Source organism: Schistocerca nitens, chromosome 8 (genome assembly GCF_023898315.1).
Source record: "Schistocerca nitens isolate TAMUIC-IGC-003100 chromosome 8, iqSchNite1.1, whole genome shotgun sequence".
Classification (NCBI taxonomy): Eukaryota; Metazoa; Arthropoda; class Insecta; order Orthoptera; family Acrididae; genus Schistocerca; species Schistocerca nitens.
Window position 1 is genome coordinate 449175316 of NC_064621.1, and position 18080 is coordinate 449193395.

Below are 18080 nucleotides of genomic sequence, written 5' to 3' on the forward strand. Positions count from 1 at the left end.
GTCCCCTAGAACTTAGAACTAGTTAAACCTAACTAACCTAAGGACATCACAAACATCCATGCCCGAGGCAGGATTCGAACCTGCGACCGTAGCGGTCTTGCGAATGTTGATCTTTATTGCACGTGGTACACTTTAACATATATCAGACAAATGTGCCAGTAAAAGTTTTAGCCGAGTCCAGTGACTTGTCCGCAAAGTTTTCCACAAATAAATTATTTGCCGCAGAGGAGAGAGAGCTTCCCGTAGCACTACATCAATTTGCTCATAACGACATGAATGTCTGATTCTCTGGGTTCGAAATGGCTCGTCATCAAACGCTCTGCGATTTAAGAAATTCATCGTACATTCTCTCACTTAGTTCAACTTGCGTAAATGGAAATTTACTTTGAAAGTAACGCTTTTCAAACCACCATTCGCAATATTTTCCCGCGACCTGTTAGAAATAGGTTCGTTTCAGTAGTCGTCAGAGAGCGCCCGATAACAGGGGCCACCGCGCTTTGGCAGCAGCTATGACGCAGGAAACCTGTATATTCGTACGTGTATAACATTAAAAGATCTTAAATTATCTCATAAATGAAACAACACATCAGAGGACGCTCCAAGAGCATCGTAATTTCGTGAGCCACACTAAAATGGCACATTTAAAGTGCATACTTAAAGAGCACATTCGTATATCCAGATTCCCAATGAAGTAGGCCTCGATCTGACATTAAGCTTTTCAGCGTGGGTTTCGGGATGAAAATTTTCTTGGAGTACCAGTACTGTATTAACTCATTTTTGATTCTTTATTATGGCATAGTACCGTACGTGCTAGAAGAGGAAAACGAAACTTGAAATGCAGCAAGCAGCTGAAATTGGCCAACAGTGTAGAACTAAAAGCTTCCTTTCGAACAGATTGACTGCCTCAGCGTAAAAAGTTAATAAAAACCAAATTTCTTTAGCAAACCGACAAAAATAACTTCATTGTTCTACAAGGCGATTAATGCAGAAAAGTGGAAATAAAATAAAATCTGAAAATAATAACATATACTCCTGGAAATGGAAAAAAGAACACATTGACACTGGTGTGTCAGACCCACCATACTTGCTCCGGACACTGCGAGAGGGCTGTACAAGCAATGATCACACGCACGGCACAGCGGACACACCAGGAACCGCGGTGTTGGCCGTCGAATGGCGCTAGCTGCGCAGCATTTGTGCACCGCCGCCGTCAGTGTCAGGCAGTTTGCCGTGGCATACGGAGCTCCATCGCAGTCTTTAACACTGGTAGCATGCCGCGACAGCGTGGACGTGAACCTTATGTGCAGTTGACGGACTTTGAGCGAGGGCGTATAGTGGACATGCGGGAGGCCGGGTGGACGTACCGCCGAATTGCTCAACACGTGGGGCGTGAGGTCTCCACAGTACATCGATGTTGTCGCCAGTGGTCGGCGGAAGGTGCACGTGCCCGTCGACCTGGGACCGGACCGCAGCGACGCACGGATGCACGCCAAGACAGTAGGATCCTACGCAGTGCTGTAGGGGACCGCACCGCCACTTCCCAGCAAATTACGGACACTGTTGCTCCTGGGGTATCGGCGAGGACCATTCGCAACCGTCTCCGTGAAGCTGGGCTACGGTCCCGCACACCGTTAGGCCGTCTTCCGCTCACGCCCCAACATCGTGCAGCCCGCCTCCAGTGGTGTCGCGACAGGCGTGAATGGAGGGACGAATGGAGACGTGTCGTCTTCAGCGATGAGAGTCGCTTCTGCCTTGGTGCCAATGATGGTCGTATGCGTGTTTGGCGCCGTGCAGGTGAGCGCCACAATCAGGACTGCATACGACCGAGGCACACAGGGCCAACACCCGGCATCGTGGTGTGTGGAGCGATCTCCTACACTGGCCATACACCACTGGTGATCGTCGAGGGGACACTGAATAGTGCACGGTACATCCAAACCGTCATCGAACCCATCGTTCTACCATTCCTAGACCGGCAAGGGAACTTGCTGTTCCAACAGGACAATGCACGTCCGCATGTATCCCGTGCCACCCAACGTGCTCTAGAAGGTGTAAGTCAACTACCCTGGCCAGCAAGATCTCCGGATCTGTCCCCCATTGAGCATGTTTGGGACTGGATGAAGCGTCGTCTCACGTGGTCTGCACGTCCAGCACGAACGCTGGTCCAACTGAGGCGCCAGGTGGAAATGGCATGGAAGCCGTTCCACAGGACTACATCCAGCATCTCTACGATCGTCTCCATGGGAGAATAGCAGCCTGCATTGCTGCGAAAGGTGGATATACACTGTACTAGTGCCGACATTGTGCATGCTCTGTTGCCTGTGTCTATGTGCCTGTGGTTCTGTCAGTGTGATCATGTGATGTATCTGACCCCAGGAATGTGTCAATAAAGTTTCCCCTTCCTGGGACAATGAATTCACGGTGTTCTTATTTCAATTTCCAGGAGTGTAGTACCAAAGACTGGTATGGTTTCTCGGTCTGATTACGTCTATTTTGTTATTGTCTGCTAGATAAAACAAAATAGGCCTTTCTAACACTGCAGAAATTGTAACGCACACCAAATAAACGAGACTGTTTTGGCACAAATGATCATTTTTATAACACGACAGAATATAATTCACGAAGACCGACATAAAATGCCTTTATGTCAGAAAATAAGTTTCACATTTCATTCATACGCTCCAGTTTCTAGAGCATGAGATCGAAAAGTAGTAGTACGATATTTTTATATATATTTGGAATCGTCATATTCTTCCCTAATTTCTGTGATGTCACCGTTTCTTCTCCTTCCTCGTTCTAACAAACAGTCTTGTCATGACTAATTCTGGAAATATTCCTGCATTTGTCAAAACTTATTCGCCGGTTAACTTCACTAACCCTGCTAGAATCACTGGTTTACTTGTCCCTGATTATTCTCCGGTTCGGCGTTGTTATGTTCGTACAAACCATTTTTCGCGCTACTTCCACAACAGAACTTAAGCGTTTGCTAGACGGGGACTGTACAACTGGCCCTTACTAGTGTAGCAATCTGGCCAAAGATTTTCTGACAAAATTTCATTTTCTTGGATACAGTGAGAAGATAGTACGTAATCTTTCTTACCTGTTATTCCCGTTAGTCGTTCATTTCCACTCTGGTGGTCTGATTCTATGGAGTTCCCTGGTAATTATAAGAACGCTGATCATTCGCAAACCCAATCAACAACATAGACAGCGATTGGCGTTCACTCGTTCGGCTTTACTCCGCTCAGCGGGTATAGCCCGGTCCCGCTTTGCCTGCAGAAAAGTCTATTTCTAGAGGCGACTAGGATTCCCCTGATAGACATCACGTACACTATGCACGCATTCAAAAATCAACTTATGATTCATTCAGAAATCAACCTACATAGTGTGTTCAAAAACCAAGGATGCGTTTCAAAATCATATGAATAATTGATAGACCAACGTGCGTTGGATGCTATGCGCTTTGTGAAACAAGGTTTTTTTTCACCTCAAGAACATTAATTTGCCGCCACCCCCCCCCCCCCCGCTGGGTCAGATACCTTGGTTTGCCGCCCCCCCCCCCCTTCATAGTTCAGGGTCTGCTGCGCATGCGTGAATCTGACAGCTTGGGCGCGACAGTTAATTTTTTCCCGGTTGCATCTAGCTGCTTGCTGCGACTGCTTACACAGCCAACAACCACATTTTTGTAGCCAAAAGAGGGGTAAGATACAACTCATACGCCACTCAACTGCGCATGCGCATGATCCCGCTCGTAACTGCTAAAACGAATCTGCTGTAAACAATTGTGACGTCACGCTCATCGGAGACAGTTTGTTGGTACGAAGCATTGCATAGTCTTCCTAAAGCCTTTCGTAGTTGCAGCATTATTCTGCAGTGGCGTGATACAGTAATATCCTTTGATAGAGTATCGATTCTTACCAACGAAAATTACAAAAATTTAACTGAAAACTAAAACAACGAAAAATTCCCGGAATTCTAAAAAATTCCCGGGTTTTTACTGGTTTTCTCCCAGATGGAAAAATTCCCGGGTTTTTCCCGGATCTCCCGGTTGTCCCGGGTCGTGTACACCCTGTGTTCTTTCGTTGACTTTGTAAGTAGGCTGTTTAGGTTTTATATTGGTAACGCCACGTAGTGCTCTGTATGAAAATCGCTGACTGCGCTGTGTGCAGTCTGTGGCTGATTGGACTCATTGTCCGAATATTCGCTAGTGTAGTGTTGGGCTGTTGGATGTGAACAGCGCGTAGCTTTGGGCACTTGAAGGTGAGCTGCCAGCAGCTGTTGATGTGCAGAGAAAGATGCCACAGTTTTGAGTGGTTACTATAACCGGACGATCTGGACGGGTGTCCGCCAAAATAAAGGAAATTTGTAAAGATGATGACTTCTGAACATTATTAAGGTAAATACATTGTTTGTTCTCCATCAAAATCTTTCATTTGCTGACTATTCCTATCAGTAGTTAGTGCCTTCAGTAGGTAGAATCTTTTATTTATGGCAGTATTGGTGCTCGCTGTATTGCAGTAGTTCGAGTAACGAAGATTTTTGTGAGGTAACTGATTGATGAAAGATTTAGGTTATTGTTAGTCAGGGCCATTCTTTTGTAGGGATTATTGAAAGCCAGATTGTATTGCGATAAAATATTGCGTGTCAGTTTAGTGACGATCAGAATAAGTAAAGATAAAACTGTCTGAGTACTTTCAGCTTTACTCAGCTGTCTCTGTATCAAAAACGTAAGAGTTTTTTCAGCACTGTCATTCTTCAATTTTCAAAGGGGAAGTTTCAACCTGTCAGGACTATGATACAGGGCAAAATCGGCATGTTTTTGATCGCTATGGGACATCCTTCAACAAATGATTAAAGGGATAAAAAGCCTGGAAACCTCCAGTCAATATGAATCTTCCAGAGCTATACATCATCTTAGATTTATGGTGGCTCTTGACACATGGTTCATGCGGAAACATGTGTAAGAACACACTTAGAGCTAGTCACTTATTCTATTACACATGTTTGAATACTAAAAGGGATTTATTTATACAAATGCAACATTGATTAAAAACTAGTTAAACTCCAGTCGGGGACAAGCAGAGCACTACAGGAAAGCGAAATTCTCCTACCTCAAACTGCAAGATACGCTCCTGGGCAGCCAGGTTTTCCTCGTCGTCATTGTAAGGTTCGAACCAGTTGGTGCCGACAGTGATACCGATTCTACCTACAAAAGATATGGTAAAAAAATCACAGTAGATTAAGTCGCAAACAAATGATGTAGTAACAGAGACCGTCGTACGATTTTACTGATGTAAAAGTGACACCTTAGTTCTCTATTAGAATGTTACTTTCCTTTGCGAGCCTTCTTTGCTATGAATCAGGTCCTATCCGTCTACTTACCACTTTCAAAATCCATAATAAACCGTTAGTAAGTATAAAATAATCTTTATTTTGCCATGTCTAACGACACGGCTGATTTCCTCGGCGACAAAGATCTGGGCTACTAGTGCGTGGGGCACTGACGCCGCTAGATGGCGACTGCGGGGGATACGTGAATCTCTGTTTCTGCGGTTGGGTTTTGTTAATGTCACTCGTCAGTTCACTTACACTGATCAGCCAGAACATTATGAACACGTGCCTAATAACCAGTATGTCCACCTTTGGTACGGATAACAGCGGCGACGCGTCGTGGCGTGGAAGCAATGAGGCAGGCCTCAGTAGGTCGCTGGAAGGGGTTACCATCACTTCAGCACATTCAGGTCACCTAAATCAGCCGATCATCTTTGACTTCATGTTCAATCAAGTCCCAGATGTATTACATCGGGTTCAGATCTGGCGAGCTGAGGGGCCAGCTCATCAATTGACACTCGACGCTGTGTTCCTTGAACCACTCCGTCACCCTCCTGGCCTTGTGACAAGTCGCATTATCTTTTTCAAGAATGTCACTGCCATCGGGAAACACGATCGTCAAGAAGGTGTGCTCGGGATCTGCAACCAGTGTACGATACGCCTTGCCGTCAGGGTGTCTTGCACGAGCTCCACTGGACCAATGGATGGCCACGTTAGTGTTCCCCAGAGCATAATGGAGCCGCCGCCAGCTTCTCTTTGTCCCGCAGTAGGTGTCAAGGGGCTGTTCCCCTGGAAGGTGACTGATTCGCGCCCTCCCATCGGCATGAGAAAGAAGGTATCGGAATTCACCAGACCATACAGCGCTCTGCCACTGCACCAATTTTCAGTGCCGAGGGTCATGTGTCCATTTCAGTCGTAGGTTGCGGATGTCGTGGTATCAACATTGCCACATGCGTGGGTCATCGTTTGTGGAGGCACATCGTCAGGAGTGTTCGGTGCACTGTGTGTTCATACACACTTATACTCTGCCTAGCATTAAAGTTTGATGGTAGTTTCCCCACAGTTCGCCGCCTGTCCCCTTTTACCAACCTACGACTACCGACATCTGGAATGAGGGGTGGTCGCTCAATCCCGCGACTTCTGGGCGTGGTTTCACTTCCTTTTCCCCACGTGTTGAAAAACCTCAACACACCACTCCTCGAACACCCGACAAGTTGTGCAGTTTCAGGAATGCTCATGCCGAACCACTGGGCCACTACAACCTGCCCTCGGTCAAAGTCTGATTACGAGCCTACCCCATTCTGCTCACGAACAGCACGCTCACTGACACAACATGCATGCTTGACTAGCAGTCATTCCTCGCTTCGAGACGCAGATATCGCCTGGACGGGTTTATATCGATAGTTGGTCGGTGCTCACAACTTTCTGGCTGATTAGTGTATTTGTTCCTCGGATTCCTTGATACATGATAAAGCTCTTTTTAAAGGAAAATGTTACGTGCTGTTGTAAAATATGCATCTACAGAACACTGTTTGCAACATAGTATGGCAATAGAGTATCAAGGATCGGAGTAAGGAATCAACGACTTGAGGAGGAACCTTAACAAAATATACAGGAATATAGTATTTGCAATGGAGCATGAGCAACTGGGAGTTATAAATTATCTTGGGCTGAGTTTCAAAAATAAGAGTAAAACGCTCAGGACAGGAAAATTTACGAAACTTACGTTTACAGGTCCAGTAAATGATAACACCTCAGGCCACCCTCGTAATCATATATTAGCTTTCTTCAAAAATGGTGTATATAAGGGTAACTGCATTCAGCTAATTCCTGACAAGAAGAATGAATGGATGAAAATACTCAGGCATATAGTGTCAGAAAATGGCTTTGACGCAGGTTTAATGAGATGGATGGAGCGGTAGGGCCCAGAAACCAACAAGATGAGAAGACACCGAAGAAATACTGGGTCGTGCAATATTCTGGAATTATGTCATATAATTGGAGAGCATATTTAACAAAAAAGAAGCGAAAATTTCATTCAGAACGGACAACAAACAGGAACAAAGGCTGAAGCACAAGATGAGCATATTGGACAACTGGATCGAGAAAGCGGGAATTTAGGATAAAAGTGTCAGGATAAAATTTCTTCCACTGTAGGTAGGTCCATCTAATTCGATGAGTGTTTCAGTCTAGCACAAGGCTTTTTCCTCGTCTTTAATATGTTCTCAAAGAAAAGTTTTAAGATAATCTGAAGGTGCCTCACGAAGGCGAAACGCGATGATAATAAAAGAGCAAGTTGTAGCCAAGGCTGTTTGTAATTCAAATAAAGAGTCAAGGTTGTCAAATGAACTACGTGAGGCAAACGGGAAGAAAGTTAAGGTTGTATGCAAAGAGCACACGGAAATTTAACTGCGATGTGACACTGGAACACGATAGCAGGAAAAAGAGTAGAAGGGAAAATACTAGGAGAATATGAAGTGGGAAAAAGAATGATAGGGGAAGGCCGTCTTGGAGACACTAGTACATAGTGAAATTTAAATATTGCTGACACTTCATTTAACAATCAACAAAAATTGTATACATAGATTAGGGCTAAAGACAAAAAAAGGCTTCAAATACACTATATGAGGGTAAGACAGGTATTTCGAAACCAGATTTTAAACTGTTAAATATTCCCACGGGCATATGTGGAGTCTGATCATATTTTATTGCTCATGAAATGTAAGTTAAAACTTAAGAGCAGACAAGCATGTAGACAGAGCAACCACAGCTATGAGAAGTCATCTTGGCTACTAATAAAGAACTTCAGCTGTATGTAGCCTTTTATTATTGGATCACTACCGGTTTCGTGGCACAAAACGCCACATATTCAGGTGAACATCAGTATAACATAAATCCAGAAGGAATAAAAAATTAAATTTAAAATATTACAGACTTTTAAATGAGAATATCAAAATGATATATGAGTACTAAATATTAGATGGACAGGAAGTCCAAAATGGCTAATCAGATATGGATAGGGAAGAAATGAGATTGACAGCAGGTCCAAAATGGTTAATTATGTATGGACAGAGAACAAATGTAAGGCTGTAGAAGCATTCACGACTAGAGGAAAGATTGATGCCACCTACAGGAACTGGTAAAGATATCTTTTTAGAAAAGATAAGCAATTATGAAGAACTCTGACAGTATCTCTTACTAAGCAAAGAAGGGACAGCTGAAATGCCTGTTCAAGTGAAATAAAGACAAAACTACAGATTTTTTTTTTCATTCTTCACTCCAAGGTGTGGACTGGGCTGCTCCAAATGCGGACCATTAAAGAGACGCGGTTCAGCCAATTATCAGACAAGCTGATAGTAAGGCAGACGGGAGATACCAACTGGGAGTAAATAGGTGGGGTTCATCAGTTCCGGCATTCGCCTTACAATCAAGGGAAACCTTTCGAAAACCTTGGTCGTAACCGCGGTACTGGAACCATTTTAATTAATGTGGATCATCGTCCGTCGCTGAGGACGCTGACCCTGCCAAAAATAAAATTTTATAAGTGTGTAAAGTGTATATACGTTCTTCAAAATAACGGGAATGCAGCCGGGTGAGCCGGCCGTTGTGGCCGAGCAGTTCTAGGTGCTTCAGTCCGGAACCGCGCTGCTGCTACGGTCGCAGGTTCGAATCCCATCTCGGGCATGGATGTGTGTGATGTCGTTAGGTTAGTAGGTGCAAGTAGTTCTAAGTCTAGGGGACTGATGACCTCAGATGTTAGGTTAATTAGGTGCAAGTAGTTCTAAGTCTAGGGGACTGACGACCTCAGATGTTAAGTCCCATAGTGCTCAGAGCCATTTGAACCACTCGAATTTGAGCAGCCGGGTGATGTCGTAAACCGCCGACATTTCGACAAGTGACCACCTTCCTATTTTCTGGGCAAAAGTGCAGCAAGCACGCCGTGTACAAGTACAGTATATGTGCGTGTATGTGTTACTGATCTGTGTAAATGTTGTTCGATGACAAGAGGAGGTAAATAAAGAGGGAAGACAGATATGTTATTGCGAGAAGAATTTGACAGAAGACTGAGAGACCCAAGACGAAACGACAGCCCCGGAGTAGATGATACTCCTTCAGAGTTACTGATATCCTTGGGATAGCCAGCCAGGGCAAAACTACTTTCCTAGTATGCAACATGTTCGTGGTATACAATATAAACAAGACAAAGAAATACCCAAAGGAGAAAATAGTAACTCCAGTTTCAAATTTGCTAGGCGATGACAGGTGTAAATATTTCTGAAACATCAGTTTCACAGGTCATGTTTGGAAAATAGTGACGTGAAATATTTAGAGAAGAGGATCAGTTTGGGTTTCGGAGAAGTGCAATATGTATCCTGCGAATTATTTTGGAAGAAAGATTAAAGAAAGGAAAAACCTACGTTTATATTCGTTTTTTGATTTACGGAATTCCTTTCTGATAGTGAATAGATGAAAATCTTTTAAATTATGAAGGGTGCATGGGTAAAGTGCGAGAAGCGATCAATGATCTACAGCTGCCATAAGAACCAGGCTGCTATCGTAATAGTCGAACGAGATGAATGGCATTCAGTAGTTGAGAAAAGATGGACAGGTGTATAAGCTATTCAGTCTCTATATTGAGCAAACTGTGAATGATACCGAGGAAGAACGTGGAGAGGGAATTACAGTTCAGGGATAAGAAATGGAAGGTGCGAGATTTTGTCAGAGACAGAAAAGAACTTGAAAGGAGAGTTGACGCAATGAATGAGAATAGGTAAGAGTTATAAGATGAATATCTACAAAAATAAAACAAATTGATTGGTAAGGAAATGTAGTCTAAGTACGTCAGGTACTGCAGATGGAATGAGATTCGGAAATGAGACACTAAAAATAGTACAAGAGTTTTCAGGTTCGGGCAGAAAAATAACTTACGGTATCAAAAGTAGAGAGGATATAAAATGGTGACTGGTGACTGCAGGAAAAGCATTTCTGAAAAATAATTATTTGTTGACATAGGACGTATTTTCTGAAGATATTCCTTTGGAGTGTAGCCTTGTGTTGAATCGAAACTTAAATGATAACAATATCTTACAGAAAGAGAGTAGAATCTTTTTAAAAGCGCCCACAAAATAATTTTGAAGATTTCATGGGTAGCTGGAATAATTAACGAGGACGTACTCAATCAAATTTGAAAGAAACAGATATTTAAGGCACAGCCTGGTGAAAAGAGCGTCTGATAAGAAGCATCCTTATTCATCAAGGAATCGTCAATTCGTTTATGGATGGATGGATGAAGCTGTCAGCAGTTGTCCAGTGATGACGAGTCTCGTACAGACTAGATAAGAGAGGAAAGCTTCATCAAACCAGTCTTCGGACAGAAGCCTACTACAGCAAATATAACAACAGAAAATATAAGATTGAAATTTCTAGGAAATTTTGTGGGACATGACACTGAGTTATCTTCGCGTGAAACCACCATCTTCAGGGATGCAACAGTTTCAATCCCGAGAGCAAATAACTATACACCTTTCGAAAAGTGCCGTGTGCCTTGCAATGGTTACTTTGAACACAAATAAACATATACTCTCTCAATGTTTTCTGTTCTGTGTCAGTTATTTAGACGGATAATTTTCAAAAGTTGTCATGAAGAAGGTCAACTCACCATTCTGCGTAGAGCGGTACTGCTCGTCGTAGAGGCGGTAGACTTTTGCGTGGGCTCTGATGACGGTGTGTGTAGCCAAATAGTTGCCGATTCCGCGAGCCTTCTGCGACGGAGCCTGGCCTCCGCTTGTTGCGTAGCCGCGTACGAACGTGATTGGCTCGTTGAATGTTGTCCACCATTTTACCTACAACAGAAACGTGGTACCACTATACTGTTAGCCGCCACCAATTTTACATGGTTGTCTGGCAATTGTGGATGGATACCGAAGTGCAGTGCCTTAGAATAACTTTCTTGAAACTATTTTACCTTTCTCGAACATGATTTGTCTAACTGATGTTGGTACCGATCAGAGAACATGAAATCTCAAACGGTAACAATTATTGAACTACATGAAAGAAACGTAATAAACTACGGCGTCCACACACTTCATTCAACATTTAAACGTCACTACAACTATTCGGATTTACGTTATGACATTCTCGATGTGTCTGCCATCATTGGTTATAATGTGGGGCAGATGAATAGCGAAATTCTTCATGAACTGCTGAAGCGCCCTAACATCGATGCGGCCGATCGCCTCTAGCATTGCTATTTTCATTTCAGCAGTGGTTTTGGGGCTTTTGCTGTACACCTTGTCTTTAATATAGCCCCACAAAAAGAGTTTTCCGATCCGGATAATATGGCGGCCAATCGAGGCCATGCCAGTCGTCTCTGGGTACCCCAGAGACAAAATGCGGAACCCAAACTACTCTTCCAGGACATCAAACACTCTCCTGTTTCGATGAGGTCGAGCTCCGCCTTGCATGAAACATATCTTGTCGAAATTAATGTCACGTTAGATATTGGGGTTGAAATTATCTACCAAAACCTACACATACCATTCGGTAGTCACTGTGCCATAAAGGAATATCTCACAGATTATTCCGTTACTGGACATTGCACACGAACCTGTTGAGAGTGAGGAGAATTCCCGATCGCGAAATGCGGATTCACAGTCCCAGAAATGCGCTGATTTCGCTTATTGATGAACCCATCCAAATGAAAGTGGACTTCGTCGCTAAACGAAACTATATTCATATCAAAGTCCTGTTCGTCAATTCTGTGTGTTTTGGCGAAACACAACCGCTGTTCCATGGCCGTGGGGCTTAATGGCTGATGGGCTTGAATTTCGTACACAAAAGATGAAGGTCGTCAAAAACAATTTGTCGCAGTGTCTCTCGGTTGATTCCCACCTGTCGTGCAGCTCGTCTGATCAATTTACTGGTGCTGGTTTGAAACACAGCGAGTGCCTTCTCAATGTTTTCAGGAGTTTCTGCTCTTTTTGGATGACCACCATTGCCAACACTGTCATGATGGACACTACCCGTTCTCTCAAATTGCGAATCAAATTCTTGATTGTTAGCACACTTGGACCTGTTGTCTTCAGCTTGAACTCGGACGCAAACTTCCTTTGAGTCCCTGCTGGGCTGTTATTGCTCGCATAGTAGGCCTTCACAAGCACTATCCGCTCAGGCATGCTGTACCGTGAAATTTTCAGCTGCAAATGGCCGACAACATCAAGGCGCGTGCGCATGCGCATACTAATTCCCATCATGCCCCGTGCCAACTGTGCAATTTGAGCGTACTAACGCAAACCGTTCAGAAGTTGTAGCGCTTTTACTTCATATTATTCAATAATTGTCACCATGTATGTTAACATTAGAGGCACGAGTCATATTTGGCCTTCTTGCATATGTAACAGTCAGCTACTGAAAGACTCAAGATTTGACAACCAGTCGACTCCATGCATTTTCGGCAGTTAATGCGAAATTTAACTCCCTCATATGTGACATGTGTGAGGACAAAAGGTATTTCATGTTTTGGATTCACATGGACTTGGTAGTCGCTGAACTGGTTGTGGCGGTACAAACGTTGAAGAGAGACAAGCTCGTATCATTTACAATTAATGTTTGGCTAGCAAAGACCTACAATTTATATGTTTCAAAACCGTAATTAGAGATGAGATATAACTCGCTAAAATCTGTAGCACCTGACTTTCTGTCATCCAGTCACAGTGCAGCCCCAATACCTGTTTTCTGGATTACACCAAGTAGCAATCTGACGAAAGACTGTGTCCTATGCATGCTTTGTTACTACAATATCTGACAGACGCCAAAATACGAAGAACCACATTGTGTACTGACAAGAATATTAACTGTCGATACATAATACGGTGGAGGGATGTCTAACTCTACTATACCGTCGTGAACATGATCAGTCAGAACATGATTGTAGTCTATATTCGGGATGCTCTGTGATGTCCGTAATTCCTAAGTAAGAACTACGTAAGGAATAACAGAATCACTCCATTGCAAGGTTTCAAGTGGCCTAGTCTGGCGTCTGGAAATAACACGTTACACACGGAAGTTAGTGTTATACAGTGTAATTGCTGTCGTTGTTGCAGTGTGAATATCTAGCTCGTTAATAGTTTTGTCACTACACCTTCGCTCACGAACGAACAGTATCAGTCAACCTTGGTAATTAAGATTATTCTCAATAATTCAAATGCGTTACTCGCTAAGATTCATAGCAACGGAATCTTCAAAGCAGAGAATACAAGTGGAAATACACAATTCTCTGCTAAAGACAAAGAAAATGTATGATTCGTGGATAAGTGGTGGAAGTGCCGTATATTTATGTTTGAAATAACCCAAAATTTAGCGACAGAAAACATCTTCCATTGTATCATGGTGTACTAATACATCCATCGTTTCCTTTCATGGGTGTGAACAAATTTTTCTACTTTTTCGTTACACTCTGGGATCACCTTATAGCCGTTGTACCTTTATATCATTTTCAGTTTCTCTGCCGCCTCTTCTTGTCTTGACCTGTAACTACACCGCGCAACAGAATTAAGGAGTCAGTTTCTCAGTTTTTCGGAACACCGTAATTGTCTCCCATTGCTACTCGTAAGTTGGAAATTTCACTTAAAGGTGCCAGCAGCGTTCCTCTGTAGCGGTGCAAAAGCGTGGAGCCCTTGCGATGTCACACTCGGGGTCGACGAAGCATCAGAGATCATGGTGTCGACATATGCGAAAAAAGACGAAGGGCTAGAATTTCATGTTACATGTAAAATGGGTTAATGGTGTTATATACGCACCAAATTTCACCACAATTCTGCCAAACGTCACCATGGACGTGTCATACCATGGGAAGGTCGTCTTAAACATATTTCACTCCTTTTGGTGCCTCTGCGGTGAAGGTCAGAACCGCGACACTGAGCGTTGAAATCAAGTGGGTTTTTTATGTGTGGTCGAGGAAAGCAATCACACTGCCGCTCAGAATCAACACGAGAAGGCCTAAGGGGGTGGCATAGCGGGCGTCAATGAAATCACATCTTTCCCTGCTGAGTTGATTCCCACACATTTCGCCGTCGGAAATAACAGTCTGCAGTGTGTTGATCAATAGGAAGACGTTCCTGACAATCTTTGTTCCTGCTGACACCTCCCTGACGCATCAACCCGTCTCTATGGACATCGTAGCCTAACAACCCTATTTAAAGTTATCTCGTCAATCTTGACGCAATTTTTGCTCTGGTGTACAGGTTGAAACCGCTATGTATCGTTTAAAACCCTCCGATGAAATGCGAACGTGGCCCAAAACAGGAAACGGTGATTACGGTTTTCCAGTGCTCTTGTGGACTGATCGTGGAACGGTGTGACATTGACAAACGCGTGAATGGAAGGACAAAGCCTTCTGTCTTCCCGTTTGGCATTATCCTCGGTTTCACCCTTCCTGATTTATTGAGGGAAAAATACCTTTCCAGAGAATATCTGCAAAGTAGTCCTAGGCACCAGCAGGCAGGAAAATGGCATCAGAGGTGTGTCAAGTGGTTGCCTGCCTGAAAACTCCTAGGGTAACTTTGTAGGGTTTCTCTGTAAAGGTGCAGTTTTAAAATTATCAATAAATGGGGCCGGGAGCCACCGAGGGTTTGGCCGAACTTGGGAGTCGGGGGAGGGTTTCTTAGAGGGACCCTTCACCGTTTTATTCACGCATGTCTCAGTGTCGCAGCCCTCCGTGATCACACCAAAGGAGGTTGTGAAACAGGAGCACTGAAAAAGCATAAACACCCTTTGCTGCTTCGGATTACGTTCAGACTTTGTCGAATGGTTTCGAACGATCCGTAGTGGCTCCACCCTGTACACCAAAGCACACATTGCGGACGCAATGCGCTCCAAATAAGTGAGATAACATTCAGCGTGATTACCAGTCTACGACATCTTAGGAGATGGGTTGAAGCTTCAGGGAGGTGTCAGCGTTATCAAAGTTTATCAACAACGTTGCTCATCCATCGCACAGCAAATAGTCGTTTTCGACCGCGAAATGTGCAGGAATCAATGTCCGAAGGAAAGGTGTGATTTTATCGAAGCTCTTTATATACTTGCCTCTGAGACCATTCCTTGCTGATTGTGACTGATAGTTTGCCTAAAATGTTTTCCTTGTCACTCTTAAGACAGCCGAGTGATTTCAGCGCCGGGCATCGCGTTCCATCACAGCCGTCATAAGAGGGGATGGACAGTGGGTAACAGAGTGTGTGGTGGCCTTCCCATCGTGTAAAACGGCCGCAGTGGCGTTGCGTCGAATTCAGGTGAAATTTCGCGCCAATGTGAGTTCACTAACCCGTTTTAAGCATCCGAATAACTTCTGAGCTGTGGTGTCTTTACACTTGCGTCGACATCTTGCAGTTTGAAGCGTCATCAACCCGAGGGCGACGCTCCAGATCGCCATCCTTTTGCTCCGTTACAAAGGAAGGTTGTAGACACCTTTGAGGAAAATTTCAAACTTATGCGTCGTGATGGGAGACACATATGTGGTTTCAAATAGGTGATCCTTTGCGCAGTGTAATATACTGCGGACGCTGTGCGTACTGTCAGTACCCTTATTTGTTCAACTCGATCCTCGTTCAAGTGGCTCTGAGCGCTATGGGACTTAACTTCTGTGGTCGTCAGTCCTCTCGAACTTAGAACAACTTAAACCTAGCTAACCTAAGGGCATCACATACATCCAGGCCCGAGACAGGATTCGAACCTGCGACAGTAGCGCGATTCGAGACTGAAGCGCCTAGAACCGCTCGGCTACTGCCGCCGGCCCATTAAGTGAAGCACACGTTTCATTTTACTAGACTAATATCCGGTTTCCAGTCTTTAGATGGAAGTGAAACTTTGTATCTCTACGACGCTATGTCTATAACCACTTGAAAACTGCCTTGGTGACTGGAATAGGTCATCGTGCTAGAAAATAAAATTGCAAGTGGTGCTGTTATTTGTTTATGAGCAATCACTGAAGTTGCGGACCTATCATGCTAAACATGCTGCACATAGAAATGGAGTTTTTCTGAAGACCTGGCTGTTCGTTACCGCAATCATAATCACATCGGAGATAACGAGTCATGTTTAAAGGCCTGAAATCGCCGCTATTATTTAGCTCTCTTTCAATTTTTCGTCTGCCTGAAGCACTGTTAACTGCGAATGTACATCATTAACGTTAGTCTCAACTGTTCCAAAAAATGAAGAAATAAATCAATTTAGCTCGTACAGTCTACATCTATACCCACATCTACATACAGACACCGCAATTCACCGCATGGCGGAGGGTACCCTGTACCGCTACTAGTCATTTCCTTCCCTGCTCCACTCGCAAACAGAGCAAGGGTAAAACGACGCTATGTATACGTACGGGCCCTAACTTCTCTAAACTTATCTTCAAGATCCTTACGCAAAATGTACTTGGCGGTAGTAGAATCGTTCTGCAGCCAGCCTCAGATGCCTGTTCTCTAAATTTCCTCAATAGATTTCCTCGGAACGTACTTCACCTACTCTCCAGTGATTCCCATTTGAGTTCCGGAAGCGTCTTCGTAATATTCGCGTGTTGTTCGACCCTACCAGTAACAAATCTTGCAACCCGCCTCTGAATTGCTTTGATGTCTTCCTTCACTCCGACCTAGTGCGGATGCCAAACACTCCACCACTACTCAACAATGAGTCGTGCTAGTATCTTACATGTGGTCTCCTTTAAAGATGAAACACACTTTCCTGAAATAATTTAAACTTTTTAGAGATGGTTATGGGACTCGGCTTTTCGTTACAGGATGTCAAATTAAACATATTTTAGCCGTTAATTTCCAACCTTATTTTGTTTGACAACCTGTTTCAGCGTTTCACTACGCCATCTTTCCTAATATTCTCCCAATTAGCCGAAGTCGATCATTCGCCCCTCCTACTACAATCCTTATATTCTCATTCCATTTCAAACTGCTTCGCACCATTACGCCTGGACATTTAATCGACGTGGCTATGTTAAACAGCACGCTACTAATTCTGTACTCGAACATTATTACTTCGTTTATCTTACTAATCTGCTTTAACTTACATTTTTCTACATGTAGAGCTAGCAGTCATCCATCACACCAACTGCAAATTTTGTGTAAGTCATCTTGCACCTCCTACAGTCATCAAATGACGACACCTTCCCGTAAATCCCAAAATCATCATCAAACAATAACAGTTGCCCTGTCCGGAAGGTCGCTTATGTATATAGATCACAACAATCTTTCTGTCACTGTTCCGTTTCGCACGCCTGATGATGCTCTTGTTTCTGATGGCGCTCACCGTCGAGGGCAGCACATAGTTTACTTGCTTGCTCACCATCGAGATTGTCGCCACAGGCAAGGACAAAAAGAAAAGTCAATGGAAATAACATAACGAACAATTGAGATGACAACTGCCTTCGAGCTATTGTAAAACGTCGTGAAATGGGTGCTCACTGCTCATCATTTGTTTCAGACTAATTTTATATCATTCATCATACATTGTAAACGGTTATATGTGGTGCCTCCTCCGTTTGAAATCGTCACGCATTGTGAAAAGTTATAGGTGCTACCTGCTCCCTTTGAAAGCTGATCATCTTAAACACTTTGGAGGTTGAAACTGACCTTCAGGTCTCCCAGTTGTTCATGTCAAACGGCTATACTTTAACTTTTTAGCTGATTACACCTGATAGCATTGGAAGTAGCAGAATGGGCGGACCATTTAAGGTTCTGAAACTGGCCGCG

At 43.7% G+C, this 18080-nt stretch overlaps 1 protein-coding gene across 1 annotated transcript in view; it reads right to left on the reverse strand.

Moving 5' to 3' along the window:
* LOC126198687 (myrosinase 1-like) overlaps positions 1 to 18080 on the reverse strand; it is a 57518-nt gene that overhangs the window by 23968 nt on the left and 15470 nt on the right. Inside the window, exons 6-7 of the mRNA XM_049935183.1 lie at positions 10991 to 11174; positions 5112 to 5206 (exon numbers count right to left, since the gene is read on the reverse strand). Coding sequence (XP_049791140.1) covers positions 5112 to 5206; positions 10991 to 11174 — 279 coding nt within the window. The remainder of the gene's footprint in view (positions 1 to 5111; positions 5207 to 10990; positions 11175 to 18080) is intronic.